Source organism: Neomonachus schauinslandi, chromosome 9 (assembly GCF_002201575.2).
Source record: "Neomonachus schauinslandi chromosome 9, ASM220157v2, whole genome shotgun sequence".
Taxonomy (NCBI): domain Eukaryota; kingdom Metazoa; phylum Chordata; class Mammalia; order Carnivora; family Phocidae; genus Neomonachus; species Neomonachus schauinslandi.
The window spans coordinates 84,379,285-84,398,835 of NC_058411.1; the positions used below are offsets into that span (position 1 = coordinate 84,379,285).

The 19,551-nt window shown below is 41.6% G+C and overlaps 2 protein-coding genes across 2 annotated transcripts; one reads left to right on the forward strand and one right to left on the reverse strand.

Annotated features, from left to right (window-relative positions):
* The first annotated feature begins 50 nt into the window (after positions 1–50).
* HYPK (huntingtin interacting protein K) lies at positions 51–1,625 on the forward strand. The gene is made up of 4 exons (XM_021695361.2): positions 51–503; positions 851–906; positions 1,265–1,316; positions 1,465–1,625. Exons 1-4 carry the CDS (start codon positions 342–344, stop codon positions 1,558–1,560), a joined length of 366 nt encoding a protein of 121 aa, XP_021551036.1. The 5' UTR covers positions 51–341; the 3' UTR covers positions 1,561–1,625.
* A 1,749-nt stretch (positions 1,626–3,374) lies between these two features.
* On the reverse strand, positions 3,375–18,351 carry MFAP1 (microfibril associated protein 1). Its single transcript, XM_021695359.1, has 9 exons — positions 18,111–18,351; positions 11,573–11,792; positions 10,303–10,432; positions 9,845–10,032; positions 9,140–9,248; positions 8,877–9,037; positions 7,408–7,567; positions 4,180–4,269; positions 3,375–4,085 (listed from the first exon to the last, which is right to left on the reverse strand). The coding sequence occupies exons 1-9, from the start codon at positions 18,187–18,189 to the stop codon at positions 3,903–3,905; spliced, it is 1,320 nt and encodes a 439-aa protein (XP_021551034.1). The 5' UTR covers positions 18,190–18,351; the 3' UTR covers positions 3,375–3,902.
* Between the last annotated feature and the right edge of the window lie 1,200 nt (positions 18,352–19,551).

Consider the following 19,551-nt stretch of genomic DNA (forward strand, 5'->3'; position numbering starts at 1 on the left):
GGGGGGGGGGGGGGGGGGGGGGGGGGGGGGGGGGGGGGGCGGATGGGATGGAGTGGGTAGAATCTAGGTGAACAGAAGGTAAGGATGTCGGTTGGGAAGGTCTGGAGTGGTGACCGGCTAGGTATGGGAGAGGGCCTTGCATAAAACAACACGAACCCCCCCAAAGGAAGTCTGAGAGGCGACCAACTTTACTGGCTGAAGTTTCTAGAACCCAGGACATTAGTGAAGGTGTGGCCCGAGGCCAGCTCCGCCTCATCCTCTCCGGGCGGAAGTTTCGGGGCAGTTACCGGAAGTCTTCATGAGGTGGGGCGGGGCCTGTGCAGCGGCATGGTGGGATCGATATGGCTACCGAGGGGGATGTGGAGCTGGAGTTGGAGACTGAGACCAGCGGCCCGGAGCGGCCTCCCGAGAAGCCACGGAAGCATGACAGCGGTGCGGCGGACCTGGAGAGAGTCACCGACTACGCAGAGGAGAAGGAGATCCAGAGTTCCAATCTGGAGACGGTGAGGTTGGCCGTGAGCGTGTCTGGGCGGGCTGAGAGCGGAGGGGCCTCTCAGGTTGTAACTGGAATCCGTGCTCCAGGACGGGCTCCCCTTCCCGTTGGCGGGAGGAGGAAAGAGGGAAACCGTCACTGGAGCCCGCCGCTTGCGAAAGGGAGCTTTATGGAGATTGTATTTAAAGTGGCCCTCAGGTGCACAGAATTAAGTTAAACCTAGGCCTTGGTTCCTGATACACTCATCATGAATAGGCTGTTCCCCCCCTCCCCCCCGCCGACCCACTTCTTACTTGCTTTTTAGATTATTGGGAATTGTGGGTGGCAGAGCGGTAAGGAGATCTATTTTTCTCATAGGCCATGTCCGTGATTGGAGACAGACGGTCCCGGGAGCAGAAAGCCAAACAGGAGCGGTAAGTCTGTACGCACAGCCAGCCCTACCAGTTCCTCTCTTCCCCTTACGAAAATAAAAGCCATCGTTAAGCCTTTACCTTGTACCGTTCTTCAACTCTGTCACCGATTTCTGCATATATAAGGTTTACAACCCTTTGTTGTTGGTGGAAGGAAAGGCCTGACAGCACCTGCTGCCTGCTGTAAAGACTCGAGGGGAGGGGATGGGGATGTTAGGTGAGGCGGTGAGAGTCATTTTGTATTTTCACTCAACAGTGTTTGTCAGGAGTCATTTATTTGTAAGGGAGAGCTGGAAATGATCTTTCTGAGAGTTAATGGTGGAGGTAGAGAATGAGGACTAATGTACATGAATATTTGCAGGGAGAAGGAACTGGCCAAAGTCACCATTAAGAAGGAAGATCTGGAGCTGATAGTGAGTAGTAATGCCTAACCAGTGTATGGGCAGAGGTTACATTGCTTAATTGGGGTTGTTTACTGAAACAAGTAGAGTCAACAAGTCTTGGTGGCATTTTAATGCCCCAGAAGAAACTTAGGTAACATCATCGATCCTTTTCCTGCAGATGACAGAGATGGAGATCTCAAGAGCAGCAGCAGAACGGAGCTTGAGGGAACACATGGGCAACGTGGTAGAGGCTCTTATTGCCCTAACCAACTGATTTGTGCTTTCTCAGACCCACTCACTGGATTATTTTATTTCAATAAAGATGTAGCCTTTTTTTTTTTTTTTTTTGCAGTTCTATCATCTTGGATCGAGTGTTTTGTATATTATACTGTATTTTATTGTGGGAAATTTACATGTTGAAGTATAACTGAATTTAAGCAACTTCCCCCGCCTCCGGCCTTAATGAAATCATGTGAAGGATCAGTGCAGAATGGTACCTCATGACCTCATGTTCACATGCAGATGCCAGGTGGCAGGCCAGGCTCATTCATCTGACTAGCTTTCAGTGGTATTCAGGGTACATTTGGAATTTCAGCGAAGTTGCTGAAGCCCATGGCATGGGTCTCTAGGGTGGTTTATATACCACCAATCTTGTTCATAAGCCACTTTTTTAAAATGTTTTTTTTAAGAGAGCGCATGGTGGGGGTGGGTGTTGGGGGGCAGAGGGAGAGAGAGAATCCCAAGCAGGCTCCACAGCCAGCATGGATCCTGACACGGGGCTCGATCTCATGATCCTGAGATCATGACCTGAGCCAAAATCAAGAGCTGGGTGCTTAACCGACTGAGCGACCCAGGCACCTTATTCATAAGCCCCTTAGAGTTAGAATTTAGGTACCGAATTGGAAACATGGTAAATACAATAAAAGATATCAAAGGTTAGGTCTTTTGCAGAATTAATCTATGAAAGGGTTTGATTTATGAAGTTGATTTAATTGAATTCTGAACCGCCACAACGCTGTGCCTTACATTCCATTTCCCATCCTGGAGAGAAGACAGTTTTACTTTAAAAGTTGATCAACCTTTGGCCAAGTCATCCTTGCTGAGCTTCTGTTTCCCCAACTGTAAAATGATACATACCTGACAGGTTGTTTTAAGAACTTAAAAGAGTTGGTGAATGTGAAAAGCTTGGACTACTGCCTGCCTCAGAGTGGACACTCAAATAGCAGCTATAAACATATTCTTAAAAGAATTTCAGTATCTTATTCTCATTTTGGCTCTAGGAAAATCTTAGATTGTATCCGTCTGGCACACACATAAGTGACTTATACTCAGATTAATGTGTTATTACCTCCTAGTAATTTGTATTCATAGTCTTATTTTAGGACATGAAAGATTTGTGAATGCTTCTTCCAGTGGGGCATTTAAAAGATGGTGAAAAGACCTTGACCCTCTCATTTTTTTATGTAATTGAGAAATATCCTTCCCACTGATTAAATGTCATTCCTTATAACCCCTAGGACTCCTAGTGCTCTGCCATGTGCATGGTGGTTATGTAATAAATATTAAGTGGAAAACCACTGAATTTAACTCTAGCTTGATATCATTACATTGCAACTTGGAAAACACTATACCCTCATATACAAGCTGAGTGTGGAGGGTACTGGTAAGTACTTGACTTCCCTATTTCATAAGTCAACTTTTGTTCTAAATACAGCTGTATTTTAGAGAGCAAAGAAAACCATACATATATCTGCTCATGGAGTAAATCTGGGTGCCACTTAGAATATAGCCTGTCCAGCATCTTAATTTCTGAGATCAAAGGTGATGATCAGAATGTGAAACACTCTTTGCCCAACAATTCTCTGTGGTCTTTTATTTCATAGGAAGATTCTTGTCAGCCTGCCCATTTTATTTCCAGTATCAAAAGAAACCTCTTGGTGTAGGATTCTTTTTTTAAAAGATTATTTATTTATGAGAGAGAGCAGGGCGCAGGCGCAGAGGGAGAAAGAATCTGAAGCCGACTCTGAGCTGAGCACGGAGCTCAATGTGGGGCTTGATCCCACGACCACGAGATCATGACCTGAGCTGAAACCAAGAGTCGGACGCTTAACTAACTGAGCCACCCAGGCGCCCTTGGTGTATGATTCTTTTATTTCTTGACACACACATAAATGGATCAAAAAATAAGTTCACATAGAAAAGCTGACTCCAACCAAAAATGCAAAACAGATATCTGTGAGCTGAGATTTACTGTAAGGTAGCATTGTCCACTTACATGCCCTTGTTTATAACCCAAGCTAAGAGGCTGGAAAAAGAAACCTGGAATAGTCCCAAGTGAATCTGGGAAGCAGACCAGTGATGAAACGTAAGATTTTGCAGAAATGGTTTTAAGTGGGGAGCCTCTGATCCTACCTGGATAGTGCTTTTCTGTGGGTTTCTCAGCATGAGTCCAAACCTCACAAAGCACCTTCAAAGACTGGATTGCCCAGTGTCACAAGTATGGCAGTAGGTCCAATAGGCTGGATACAGGGGCCATGTAAATAATGGTAAAAGCAAATCAAGGACCAGATGCTGAGACAGTCCCTTGTGTCTCACCAGCTGGAAGTAGTTGAACTCTTAAGTAGTTTTTCGCTTCTTGGCAGATGGCCGTTCAAATACATCTCGTACCCCAGCTGCCTTTTGTTTAAAGAACTTTGTGTTCTGGGCACTCTCTTGGCCCCATGCTGAGTCAAAAGAGGTGGTGTCCTGATCCACAAGGTGGGTGTACTTGGTGCGACCAGAGCGCCCGAAGTTCTTGACCTGATCAAGGAAGGATAGATTATGAGTTATACCACCAAACATCAAGTCCTCAATACATAACTTTTCTCTCTCATGTTCTTAAGGTACCCCATACCTGCATGACTTTGGGAAGAATGGTTTTGTTGAAATGATCCTCCAGGGTAGGTGCACTGAAATCTCTCTTGTATACTTCTTCATCCTCATCCTGTAAAAAAAAAGTATTATCAATCTTGTGATTTTTATTGCCTATATATTCAAACCACTAATTTATTAACCTCTACGACAAGGGATACAAAGAATGAGGGTACTGAACCTGTTCATGAGCTTACATGTAGTTGAGATGATACTCCTTTCTCTCTTTGTATTGTCTTTTTTCTTCCTAAATGTGGATGTTTCCTGAAGGTTGGCTGTATTCTCTCTGTACTCAATATGTTCATTCAGTCATATGACTTCAACTCTGTAGAAGCCTCTGAAATCTCATTTTGAATTTTCTACTGCCCATTATATAGCTTAGCTTGGATATTCTGTTGGGACTTCAGACTCATACCTAAAGTGAAAATCATTTCCCTAACCTTTTCAAACCAGGCTCTTCCTGATTTAACTTCTTCTGTTAATAGAACCAACATTTTCTCAATTAGTCAGGTTCAAAATTTATGTAAACTTTGTGCATAATGAGTTTCCACTTATAAAATTCTAATTCCCTGGGTTATTATAGTTTTTCCCTAGAATCAACCTTACACAGTGCCACTAGGCTAATGTTTCTAAAACACACCCTCATACCTTTGCCTTGCTCAAAAACTTCCAGTGATTCTGTTTTGTTAAATAAGCACAACTCCTCTATAGTAGTCAAGGCCAAATAACATATAGCTGTAATCTACCTCTCCTTGCCAACTCCCTTTACAGATGATGCTTTTTGCCTCCACTCCTAGTCCCTTCACATGGAATGTCTACTACTGAAGTCAGCAAGTCTACACATCTTTTTTTTTTTTTTTTTAAGATTTTATTTATTTATTTGAGAGAGAGAGAATGAGAGACAGAGAACATGAGAGGGAGGAGGGTCAGAGGGAGAAGCAGACTCCCCGCCGAGCAAGAAGTCCGATGTGGGACTCGATCCTGGGACTCCAGGATCATGACCTGAGCCGGAGGCAGTTGCTTAACCAACTGAGCCACCCAGGCGCCCAAGTCTACACATCTTAAATGTGCCCTCCTTCGTGTTATCCCTCTCCATCTCCTACAAAGTAAAACATCTCCCTCTTCAGAAATCCCACAGTATTTTCATTCGTCTTTATGTCATAGTATAGTATATGTTTGCCTTAACCCCATTTTTAGGTTGTAAGCCATCTGAGGGCAATAATTTTATATCCTGTAGCAGTGTCAAACAGTAGTGTTCTTGGGGCTCCTGGTTGGCTCAGCTGGTAGACCATGCAACTTTTTTTTTTTTTTTTTAAGAGAGGGAGACAGAGAGGCAGGGAGTAGGGAAGAGCAGAGGAAGAGGGAGAGGGAGAGAGAGAATCCCAAGCAGGCTCCACATCCAGAGGAGAGCCCAACATGGGACTCGATCTCACTCGATCATGACCTGAGCTGAAATCAAGAGTTGGACACTCAACCGACTAAGCCACCCAGGTGCCCCTAGACCATGCAACTCTTAATGTCAGGGTTGTGAGTTGAAGCCCTACATTGGGCTCTGCATGGAGCCTACTTAAAACAAAAAATGGGTGCCTGGGTCGCAGTTAGTTAGGTGTCTGACTCTGGGTTTCGGCTCAGGTCATGATCTCAGGGTTGTGAGACTGAGCCCCATATCGGGCTATGCACTCAGTGCGGAGTCTGCTTTGCGGCTCTTTCTCCCTCTCCCTCTGCCCCTCCTGCTCATGCTTTCTCTCTCTAAAATAAATAAATAAATAAATCTTTAAACCACCCCCCTCAAAACAAAAACCAGGAGTGCCCTCTACACAGTAAATGCTCAAAAGGTTATTTACTTAATAAACTATATATAAAAAAATTATAGAGAAGTTACAAATCAACATATTAGTAAAACTATAATGTTATGATACAAATTATACATGTGGTAAAGGAATTAAAACAGTACCATTTTGATTAAGGAAAGCTTTGTGGAACAGCTGAGTCCTTCAACCAAATACACTTTTGGAGTATTCTCTTCAGCTACAGAAAGGCTTTAAAGGTAAGACAGTTTTTGTGAGATCTACTTTTCTCCTTGTTAGAGGCTGAGTCCCTCATTTAATCTCAGAAGATATTTTATCTTCACTCTCCTTATCCAGATGAGGAGAGTTCACTGAGTATGTGCACCAAAAGACTTTTACATAAACCTTTCCTTATGTATCTTAGCCAGCAATGCACTGCTTCTCTCAGAAGCTTATTAAAGCTGCTCAAATGTATAAGCAATGATACTTAATGACCTTAAAGCAGTAAAGAAATAATTCATAATCTCCAATGACTCCAATCTAGAAAACTGCATGAGCTAGGACACTATATATTAAGCAAACATTTCTGGCTGAGTAGACTGAAACTGATTTTGGAGGGGAATAAGGAACCCTTCACTGAAGTTTAGATTTTACTGGTATCTATAATGAAAGGCAGGAATCTAGCTGCAGTAGGGATTTTTAGGGTTTGATATAGCATTTGAAAAAAATGAGTCTACTTTTTGATTCAAACTTGGATAGCATCAGGTAGTAATTTAACAAACCACATGCTATTACAGTAATAAATGCAATCAATTCTTTGCTTCCCTTTCCTGACATCTCTCCATTAACAAATTATCACTGGTATCATCTAAATAATTTGGAAGAAGTCCTCATCACTTTATACAGGGTTAACAGATTGTTATTTTGACCTTGGTCTTTATATGAAGAACAAAATTTTGATGGTATTACACATAATGGTTAGAAAATAAACCATTTTTATTGGTTAGTTAGGCTTAGTCACTTTCTGTCAGCTCAGAATGAAGTGAATTAAATTTCTGCCTCCCAAATATTTGCATAAGCAAAACTTCTTACTCTGCTATGAATAGTAACATCTAATTAATTTTGGGGATTTAAATAATCTTATCTATCTATACAGTTCACTGTCTATTTTTAGTTCCTTAGTTCTTCTGTTACACCATTTCCTCCCGATAGCTGGGGCCAAAAGAGAGAACAGTTGCTGCTACTGGTAAAATCCTGTTGCCAGTGCTTTTTCCTATTGGGTTTATATCTTCAGAGGCAAAAAGCAAATGAGAAAACTGATCATTGGCAAGTAGAAGTAACATCCTAGGACAGTTTATTCTTGGGGGGAGAAAAGAACTCAAAAGTTCTGAGTTACTTCTACAGCTCATTCCCTTTTCACTTACCATGAAGAAGGCACCCCGGTGATAATACTTCTGTAAGAACTTATATTTGCCCTTAACAGCTTTGTTGGTAATGACTTTGCCATTTGCCCGAAGCTCAGCTCGCCTCTCTTCCTCAGTCAGGTTTCGCATTCGTTCAATTTCTGCCTTCTCCTTCTCAAGCCTGTGCAGAGAACAAAATTATTTATTAGTATCATTCCAGCTTCAGAGACTCAAATTATCTGAACACAATGCAGTCTCACCTCCTTTCAAGCATTATTCACTTTCTTTAATTCTAGCTACTGCCTGTTAGGAATTAAGATCAGGAGCCCAACAAATAAAAAAGGTGAGGTGGTCTTCATTATTGTAAACTTCCAGAAGTTTATTCTAGCCTTTATAAGGTTCAGACATACTATTACTGCTTGATTTTGCAATATTAGTAATTCCCCTTCCTTAAAAAGCCTACTTGGCTTTAAAAAATATCAGAATTTAACATAACCATGTTAAGATTTTATTGGTATTTTTAAAAGTAATTGTATATGTATTTACATGTCTCAAACCAAGGGTTACCAACATTAATTAGATTGCAGGGACTAACCCTTTTTGGGGGAGGGGGGCCAAAGATCCCCTTTCTCCAGAAAAATACAAATATATGTAATTTTGTATATAAGTTTAAAGGGTACATGGACTCCTTGAAACCCAGTATAAAAATCTTAGAAAATGCAGGCTGAGGACACAGTTTTCTACTGATGGTTTCCCTTTGTAATCTGGGATTACCCTCTCACTGCTAGTAATTTTCAAGAATGGGTGATGCAGCTCAGAAATTATTCTGCTCTAACAATAGTGACTGTGGCAGATTATTTAAAGGCCACAAATTCTCCCCCCCAGAGTATGCATGCCCCTTTGCAGAAATGACATGTGAGCCTTAAAAGACCTTGCCAGTTTCCACTTTTGCCCTCTTGGAATACTGCCATGAGACTGTTAGGTAAGAAATCCAGTCTAGCCCACTGAAGAAGTAAGGCAGTCTAGCATTAACTACTGGACATGTGAATGAACCCATTTTGGACACTCTAGCCCAGCCAATCCTCTAGCTGGATGCAACTGCATGAGAGAGCCTAGGTAAAACCAGCAGAGGAACTGCTTAGCGAACTCGAACACTGTGAGGAATAATCAGTTGTTTCAAGTCACCAAATTTTGAACTGGGTTTTTATGCAAGAACAGATAACTGATAACAGTGAATAATGTCTGCGTGTCTACTAGAAAACTACAGGGAGTATCAGCTGGCACTCTATCACAAGAAACACTGACAAAGTGGTTCTTTTCCCTGATTTCATTGTAATAAGCCACATTCCAATTACGGAAAACTCACTCAGCTGCAGGAACCATAAAGAAATCTGGAATGGAACTCACAGTTGGTGTTGAACCTCACTCCTACCCCACTAGGAACCCATCCCATTACTGACATTAAACTCTAGGTCCATCTTATTACTCACGCTTCTCGATCTTCTCTGTCCCTCTTGATTCTCTTTAGCTCCCGAACTTTCCATGCCTCATATTCTTCCTCATCATTTTCATCATCAGTATTGAGAGCATCCAGTGCAGCCAGGGATCGCTTGTTCTCCTCCAGCTCTTTCTTGGTCTCCTCTTCTACAATCTGGGTAAGGAGAACAATTCACCTGTTGGATTTCCTTATTTTCCTCAGACAAACCTAAGTACACTCCTCCTTGCATGCAATCCTCACAGCCACTCCCAGTACCTTGAGTGTATACTTGCGCCTCTCTTCAGCCATGCGTTTTGCTTCCTGCTCCAGCTCCTTCTGTTTCAATGCTTCAGCCTCACGTTCTTGAACTGTTACTCGGTCCTTCCTGCAGCACAGAAGTCCTGTTAATTGCCCAAAGCCCTCAGAGTGGACCTCTTTGTCCTCTAACTCAAGTCCCATCCAAATCAGACAAAGCCCAACAATTGCTGACTCTTTTTTTTTTGCAAAGAGCCAAAATTGGGAGTCACCCCAGGTATTCAAAGCATTAAAACTCCATCCATCTGTGAGAACTGCCTGAATAGCAAGAACCTGCTGGACTGTAAGTAGTAGGATTTCTCGCCCTTAGGAAAGGATTAGGAATTCACTCTTCAAGTTTAATTTTGTGCTTTATAGGTCCGTGGGCAGATGTGCTCTTTAACTGGAAAGGATCAGGAATTCACTCTTCAAGTTTAATTTTGTGCTTTATAGGTCCGTGGGCAGATGTGCTCTTTAACTGGAAAGGGAGATGTGAAAACAAACTCAGGCTCTCTGTTAACACCATGATATTCCTCAGCAAATATTCTGCACAGGTAGGGAATTGGGCAGAAGACTTTCACTCAGTGCTGACATTTCAGAAGAGCATGAGATAGAAAAGAGGCTTCTATCCTCAGACCAGGAAAGTAGTAACTATGTGGATTCAGGCCTGTTTTGTGAGATACTTACTTTCGAATGAAGACAGGTTTAAGGCGAGGCTCCATCTCATCTTCACTGTCTGTGTATTCTTCATACTCAGATTCTGACTCTGACTCTTCCCCAGAACGTCCCTCATCTTCCACCTCCATGACTTCCATCTCTTCATTTTTTCTCTCCTGTGCTCGCTGACGCATCATGCCACGGCGCCGCTCTATTTCCTATCAAGTCACATGTCCAAGTCAGTCAGCCCAGTGACCTGTGCTCTAAGGAAGCTTTTTATTTCCCCTCATCACGTTTAACAAATTCTGATATGAGTAAATACAACTTACATCATTTTATTTTCAATTCTATCTCCAACAAATAGGGAACCCTGGATCAGAGTTCTGCCAAAAGCAGCAAGCTTGTTGCCTTTGGGACCTCGACAAAGGAGAACAGGCCCCAACTTTTTCTTGGGCCTAGAAAGAACTTCCCATTTTCCTTTTTTATACCTCATCATCAATTTCTTCCTCTTCTTCTTCACTGCTATCTTCTCGTTCCATGCGCCACGCATCTCCTTCCACTTCTGAGTCACTTTCTCCTACCACTTCAGGTTCCACTATTTTCCGATGTCGAGCCAATCTGAAAAACAGCATCTTCAAGTGTAACACCAATATCACAAAAATGAAAGAGCATCAGCCACATTTCCTTAGTTGTAGAGCACCTGGAGGTTATGTTTGCTTTTATTAATACTGAAGTCTTGAGAGGGGGAAACTGAGGTGCAGACAAAAGAAAATAATTCAAAGTGTCAGGGCAAACAGTCAAGTTGGACCTAAAACGTTAAATGTAAGCTGAGGCATCATGAGGCACCGCAATAAACATGGGTGCACAGTGACATTGTATCTTTGTGAAATTGGATTTTTGGTGGCTGTATAAAAAGCAAGTACTGCATGCAGATCAATATGGAACAGGAAATGAGTGACAGTGCCAATCTGATTCTAAGGTTTGAGAAGTAGTCAGTGTCCAAGAGGCACATAAATCCCACTAATAAGTAATTATGGTTATGTAAGAATGAAATAAAAATGTTTTTTCTTTTATGCATATTATATTTTTCAGATGGCTTTAAATGTTAAGACATGACTATTTATTGAATTATTTGGATCTAACTACTTAATAAACAGAACTGTATAGGCCTAGGGGCTCCCTGAGAAAATTCCTGGGACAATATGAACTGTTAAAGTTTGGGATCTCTGGTCTACTTTGTAAGGTAATGTCTCAGTCAACACACAACATACGAAATCCTTCATTGGGAGGCTCCCTTTCCTACCTGAGACCATTCATTCATCAGGCCTTTTTTCCTACTTCATTGGTGTCATTTCCCCTCATTAGCCTTTAGGATAAGTGAGTGAATTAAATCAATTTCTCAAATTTTAAGACCCCCCCCCCACAACAAACCAACCAATGGTTTGTGTTTTCTTCTCCCTTAGTGAGTTAGTTAGGGTCTTTGGACCAGAGGTAACCTGCTGTTTACTGGCTGCCACTTGCTGGTTGTATACCTTTGGTCATGTTATTTTCCTGATCCCTTGGTGCCTCAGTTTCCTCATTTGTAAACTGGGATAATAATACATACCTCATAAGATTATTGGGTGGATTACGAGAATTAGTAAATACTTGGAACAGAGACTGGCACATAGTGAGTACTGTGCAAATATTAGCTATTATTGTTGTTATTAACTAACCTGTGGGGGTTTAGGTCCAGGGAAACATAACCCTAGTCATTACCTCTCTTCCACATCTTCACTAATACGGTTCTGCAAACGCCGCAGTCGAGGGTCACTGGATGAATCCTCCTCCTGTTCCTCAGGCTCTGCTTCTTGTTCTTTGGCTTTCTTGATGAACTGAAATTCTTCATCCTCCTCATCTGAGGACTCCATAGGGGCATAGTCTGGCCTCTTTCCCGACACATAACGTTTTACCTTCACTTTCTCCATCGAAATCTCACCTGGGTGATAAAGATAACTTATTATGTTTCAGTAGCTTCTTTCCCAATGTCTTTCAACCTCTGCCTTTGCAGGTAGAGCCCTATATTCCTGGTAAGCAAGAGTTCAAGCAGGAGAAGAAGAGAGCCGCTATCCAACCATCTATTCATCTAATGGTGTTTTCCCAAGTCATGGGAAAACATTCTTGTGACTACCAACACTAATGATAAAGAAGGTGAGCTTGAATACAATGAAGTGGAAAAAGACAGGTGGTGAAACAATAGAAAAAATTCCCCCCAGACAGGCAGACGATTACATCCCTCACAAATTCATGCTATTCCACCTCAATTATATCCTTAAGGGAATTATTTGTAACAGTGTCCAGCACATAAGGGTGACTTAAGTGGGAACAGAAAACTAAAATGTTGCTCAATCCCTTTTTTAGTTCACCTGGAATTTTCCATGGCAGCCTTTATATCACCATATAACTCAAGATTCTAATCTTACCTATTTCTACCTTTTCTTTTAGCATATGTGCTATCAAACCTGCAAGATAACGTCTCTCTCTTTTTTTAAAGATTTTATTTATTTATTTGACAGAGAGCACTAGAGAGAGCAAGAACAAGTTGGGGGGCAGAGGGTGAGGGAGAAGCAGGCTCCCCACTGAGCAGGGAGCCCGACATGGGGCTCCCTCCCAGGACCCTGGGATCATGACCTGAGCCAAAGGCAGATGCTTAGCCCACTGAGCCACCCAGGTGCCCCTCTTTTTTTAAAGATTTTATTTATTTGAGAGAGAGAGCAAGTGAGAGAGAGAGAGAGGGGCAGAGGCAGAGGGAGAAGTAGGCTCCCTGGTGAGGACCCTGGGATCATGACCTGAGCTGAAGAAAGATGCTTAACTGCTTAACCGACTGAGCCACACAGGCGCCCCAAGATAACATCTCTTTTACAAATAGTGACAATTCCTGCGAATAAAGTGAAAACTGACCAAAACATTTTATAAGATGGATATAATTTTGATAACCAAACTGGACAGTTCAAAGGAAAACTTTACGTGAATTTCTCTTCATAAATATACATTAAAAAGGACTAAAGGGCGCCTGGGTGGCTCAGTTGGTTAAGCGACTGCCTTCGGCTCAGGTCATGATCCTGGAGTCCCTGGATCGCGTCCCGCATCGGGCTCCCTGCTCGGCAGGGAGTCTGCTTCTCCCTCAGACCCTCCCCCCTCTCATGTGCTCTCTGACTCATTCTCTCTCTCTCTCAAAAAAAAAAAAAAGTACTAAATAATATAATAGCAAATTTATTCCAGCAATGTAAAAGCTAACAAAAAAATTCTAAGCCATCATGACTTCAAAGGATTTAGCTTGGGACCACAAGAACAGCTTAAGCTTAGAAAATTAATGGGGTCAAACGTAATATACTATTTAAAGTTTATATATATATATATATATTTTTAAATATTTTATTTATTTATTTGACAGAGAGAGAGACAGCGAGAGGGAGAAGCAGGCTTCCCGCTGAGCAGAGAGCCCGATGTGGGGCTCGATCCCAGGACCCTGGGATCATGACCTGAGCCGAAGGCAGATGCTTAAGGACTGAGCCACCCAGGCGTCCCTAAAGTTTATATATTTAAAGTCACATAATCTTAACAACAGATACAATAATCATTATGCTTAATGATAAAATATTAGAAGCATTCCTTTAAAAACCAGTGGGCATCTTTATGTTGTCCCTATCACACCTTCTAGTCAACATTTTATTATGGTTCTAATTAGGACAATAAGAAAAAGGAGAAAGGGGTGCCTGGGTGACTAAGTCGGTTAAGCGTCTGCCTTCAGCTCAGGTCATGATCTCAGGGTCCTGGGATCCAGCCCCAAGTCATGCTCCCTGCTCAGCAGGGAGTCTGCTTCTCCTTCTCCCTTTCCCCATCCACCTCGCTTGTTTTCTCTCTCTCAAATAAATAAAATCTTAAAAAAAAAAAAGAAAAAAAGAGATAAAAGGTAAGGACTAAAAAGGAAGAAGAAACTGTCATAATTTGCAGACTACGATTATCTATGTAGAAAATACAAGAAAACAAACAGGCAAGCTATTTATTTAGAATACTAAATAAATGCTGGATAAAAAGTGTACCCGTTTAAAAAAAAGCAGGGGGCTCCTGGGTGGCTCAATCCTTAAGTGTCTGCCTTTGGCTCGGGTCATGATCCCAGGGTCCTGGGATTGAGCCCCGCATCGGGCTCCGTGCTCCGTGGGAAGCCTGCTTCTCCCTCTCCCACTCCCCCTGCTTGTGTTCCCTCTCTTGCTGTGTCTCTCTGTCAAATAAATAAATAAATAAAATCTTTAAAAAAAAAATAAGTGTACCTGTACATTAGCTACATAAATTAGAAAATAAAGTTTAAAAATACTATTTACAATAGTAACTAATCTACAAGATACCAAGGAATAAATTCAACAAATGATGTACAAGGCTTTTCAGAGGAAAAATATATAATTATATTGGAAGATACAAAAGATCTAAATGAATGGAGAAATATATCATATTCAAGTATGAGAAGATGGCAACTGCCCAAGTTAATCAATAAATGCACGACCTATAATTTTAATGCAGTTCCATTAATAGTTGTCCCCAGGCTGATTCTAAAATCACATGGAAGATTAAGAGGCCAAAAAGAACCAAGACAATTCTGAAGAACAAGGGGAGGCTGAAGAATTTAACACACCTCACCAAAGAAGATACACAGATGGCAAATAAGCATATTTGCTTCAAATCATATGTTGTCAGGGAAATGCAAAATAAAATGAGATACCACTGCACATGTATTAGAATAACCAAACTACAGAGCTCTGACAACACCAAATGCTGGCGAGAATGTGGACTAACAAGAACTCTCATTTGTTACTGGTGGGAATGCAAAATGGCACAGCCACTTTGGAAGACAGTTTGGTGGTTTCTTATAAAACTAATCATACTCTTACCATATGATCCAGCAGTTGCATTCCTTCGTATTTACCTAACAGTGTTGAAAACTAAGGTCCACACAAAAACTTGCACACTGATATTTATTTCAGCTTTGTTCATAACTGCCAAAACTTGGAAGGAACCAAGATGTCCCCCGCTAGGTGAATGAACTAACTATGGTATGTCTAGACGATGGAGTATTATTCAGTGCCAATCAGAAATGAGCTATCAAGCCATAATAAGACACAGAGAAAATTTACATACATATTATTAAGTGAAAGAAGCCAATATGAAAAAGTTATACACTGTATGATGCCAAATACATGACATTTTGGAAAAGGCAAAACTATGGAGATAGTAAAAAGATCAGTGGTTGCCAAGGGTTGGGTTGGGGGAGGGATGAATAGGCAGGGCACAGAGGAGTCTCAGTGCAATGAAAATACTGTGTGATACCATAATAATGGATATATGTCATTATACATTTGTCTAAACCCATAGAATACACATGCCAAGAGTGAACCTTAATGTAAACTTCGGGTGATTATGATGTGTTAATGTAGTTTCATCAATTGCAACAAATGTATCACTCTGGTGGGGGAGGATAATGGAGGAGACTATGCATGTGCGGGGGCAAAGGGTATATGGGAAATGTGAATCTAAAACTGATCTAAAAAAATAAAGTCTCAGGGCACCTGGGCGCTCAGTCGATTCAGAGTCTCCTTCAGCTCAGGTCATGATCTCAGGGTCCTGGGATCCAGTGTCAGGCTCCCTGCTCAGCAGGGAGTCTGCTTTTTCCTCTCCCTCTTGCTCAAATAAATAAATAAAAATCTTGGGGCACGTGGGTGGCTCAGTCAGTTAAGCATCTGCCTTTGGTTTAAGTCATAATCCCAGGGTCCTGGGATTGAGCCCTGCATCGGACTCCCTGATGCTCAGCAGGGAGTCTGCTTCTCCCTCTCCCCCCTCTTCCCTGCTTATGCTCTCTGCTCTCTCTCTAATAAATAAATAAATATTAAAAAAAATAAAAAAAATAAAATCTCAAAAAAAAAAAAAGTCTTGGGACGTCTGGGTTGGTTAAGTGTCTGCCTTCGGCTCAGGTCATGATCCCAGGGTCCTGGGACGGAGCTCTGCCCTGCTCAGCGGGGAGCCTGCTTCTCCCTCTCCCTCTGCCTGCTGCTCCCCCTGCTTGTGCCCCATCCCCTGTCAAATGAATAAATAAAATCTTAAATAAAATAAAAATAAATAAATAAAATCTTAAAAAAAAAAAAGCAGTGGAGAATGGATGGGCTAGTCAAACAATGGAACAGTAGGGACAACTGGTTAACCATAAGGTAAACAGTAAAATTAGATCTCTGACGCCACACACACACAAAATTCCAGATGGATTAAAGACCCATGTGTGGAAAACACATCTTAAACACTTACATTCCTACTGGATTATAAGCTCCTTAAATTAGATGTGTCTTGCACAATTGTGTATTTAATCCTATTTAGTATATACAAACACTTAGATGATAGAAAATAATTATAATCTGAATATCTATGATCTTAGTATAGGCAAGGATTTCTTACAAAGTATACAAAACAACACAAGCTATAAAAGATAAAATTGATAAATCTGATAACACTAAAATTAAAAATGCCTATGAAACGGGAAACTCCACAATTAAAGTGAAAAGACAAGCCAAAAAAACAAAACAAAACAGGAAAAAGGACAGATTTGGGATGAAAAAGAAAATGGGTAAATGACCAAAACAGGTAATTCAGAGAACAGAAAACCTAGAGAGCTGATAAATGCATGAAAATGCTTAGTCTCACTAGTAATCAGGGAAATGCAAATTAAAATAAGATATTTCATAATTAGATTGGGCAAAATTTAAAAATCTGATACAACCAAGTGTGCAGATGAATATATGGGAAAATACAAACCCTTAATGCTCTCACAACCCATTGTGGAGAGCAAGTGGAAATAGCTAGTTAGGTTGATGAACTTTGAGGAGTCTACCCTAGAGAAATTCTTACACAGTGCACTGAAGAGACATTTAAGAATGACAACTACAGGGGGTGCCTGGCTGGCTCAGTTGGTGGAGCATATGACTCGATCTCGGGGTCATGTGTTTGAGACCACGTTGGGCATAAAGATTAAAAAAAAAAAGGACAACTACAGTACTGTTTATAATAGAGAAAAACAACACAACAATTAACTGTTCCTTAGTAGTGAATAAACTGGTTTAATTACACAATGGAATTTATAAGTAGTTAAAATGAATTAGCTCTATATGTATCAAAGGGTACTTCTCAAAAGCCACCTTGAATTTAAGAAAAAAGGCAAGTTGCACAAGAATAGGTACAGTATATTAAAAAAAAAAGAACTCATTATTTTCCAAAATCTTTCCTGAATAAAGGGACTCTTTAGTCTAACCCCTCAAACAGGCAGTGTTCCTTCTTCTATCTGCACTGGAATCCTACTCATCCTTTAAGGATCAATTTATATGCCACTTTCTTCAAGAAGCTTTCCTTGATTACCTCAATCTGAAGAGATTATTCCTTGTCTATCCTTCCACATTGGTTTATATCACCTATGTGACAGGAATCGCACACTGCTTAAAATGTGCCTATTTTTGCATGTCTCACATCTACTACAGTATGAGTTCCTTAAGGTTAAAGGCACTACCTTACACAAGTGTGTATTCAACTTAATACAGTCACAGCGTTGGATGAAAGCAATAAAACGGGGGCGCCTGGGTGGCTCAGTCACTAAGCGTCTGCCTTCGGCTCGGGTCATGATCCCAGGGTTCTGGGATAGAGGCCCGCAGGGGGCTCCCTGCTGGGCGGGAAGCCTGCTTCTCCCTCTCCCACTTCTGCTCCTTGTGTTCCCTCTCTCGCTGTCTCTTTCTTTATCAGGTAAATAAATAAAATCTTAAAAAAAAAAAGCGATAAGAAGTTTAATAAGACGGCTCCTGTCTCAAGGACGTTATGAACTTACGATGCAGTAGAGGGAGACAGACACATAAACTAATGATAAGAGTTATAAAAGCAGCATAAACAGACCGCTATGGATAACAAAAGAGGGACTGTACCCCGCACAATGCCCTGCAAAAGCAGGCATTCACTATGTATATTAGTCTAATTTATCGGTGGAGACCAAGGGAAGAGGGATGCTTGCTGCGAGGGCAGAGACGGGCAATAGGAACAAGATGCGATGGAAGTGGGTTTTGTTTCCCCCCCCTTCAGGCAACGCGATCGGGTGCGAGTTTGATGGGAAAAGTCGAAGAAATTAGGGGGCAGGGTCTTAAGGGTCGGAGGGTTGGGGTGGTCCGCTGGGGTAGGTGTGGAGTATGTTGGCGAAAGAAGAGGTAAGATCCGACTGGAAAAAGGCTCAGCACGGTACCTTTCTCATTGCGAACTGGGACGGCCCCAGCCGTAGACTGAATGGGCGGTTGTTTCATGAGTGCGCTTGGGACCGACATGTTGACGGCAGCGGCGGTGACTCCCGAAACTTCAGTGATTCCAAAGAGTGAACAGCAAAAACGTCAACGAACAGGAAAAAAAACAAACCCCCTTCTGCAGGCACCGGACACCGCTGCGCGACAAAGAGAAACAGCACTTACGGCTGAGCTAGAGAAACCGGAAATAATCGATCAGAGAATTCTGGGATTGTGGACGTCGAGTCTGTTACTGCGCATGTTCGTAGGCGGCTCTAGCGTCTTCCGTCTCGCAGTGTTTGGACGTCGCTTCTGGAGGGAAATTGCTTCCCATTGGGCTTTGCTGTTAAAATCCTGTGGCCAGGCAGGTCCAAATTACGGGTTTCTTTTGTTACCTTGGTTTGAACCCGAGGAAAATGGGATAGTGATGAATAAGGAATTGAGCAGATAGTGAAGGGCAGTTTGTCCAGACTGTTGAAAGCTCAGAATTGGAGTTTAATGAGAATAGAAGTCCTGCTAACAGCACCTGATTAGCTCAGTTGATGAGGCTGAGTGGGTTGTGGTGAGGTATTTTTTGGTCATCACGCGAGGGCAGCTGGTGGTGATTTAGGCTATTGCCATGAAAAAAGAAAAAATCCCCCAAGGGTCCTGGAGCAATGCCTGAAGTCAGAACAGTGTACTTTTTGGCTTTCCAGTTTTTTTAGTTTCTGAAGACCGTCTATTAAAACATTCCTGGCTAGACAGTGTTTGTATAGAAGTACACGAGTAATTATTAAGTACTTGCTGTGTTTACTGGCCTTAGCTCTCTCAGGAGTATGGAATATTGTTTAAAGGCTTGAATTTTACTTAGGAAGTCTTCTAGGGCTTGGTAACGGAAGCAATCACAATTTAATAGCTGGGTTTGTAAAAAAAAAAAAAATACTTATTGGAAGTCGGAACACATTTGACCATAGAAAGGATTTCCTAATAAGTGTTGTGGCAGGGAGAGATGGGACAGCATGAAAAAAGTCTTGAAGTCCAGAAATAGCATGGTATATATTAAACACTGAAAAGTTTGATTTTATCAGTAATTTTTGAGTCCAGGAGTTTGGCAAGAATCAGATCATGGAGGGCCCTGATGTTACTGTTAATAGGATTCGTTCTCAAATTATTTCATCTGTGTTGTAAAACTGGGTCTAGGCTGGGAGAGGAAATAGAATTGGGCAAGTCTTGAGCAAGGAACAACGGAGAACCCATGCCAGGGAAACAGTTTTGGGCTAGAAAGAAAAGGATCTTAAAAATAGAGTAGGTAGAAATTTATGTTTTGAATTTAACAGCTCCAAAACCATGCTGTCCAGAGGGAGTACATCATGGGAAAACAATTGTTTTGACTTAGGGCAACCCAGAGAATAGAAACAAAAAAAAAAG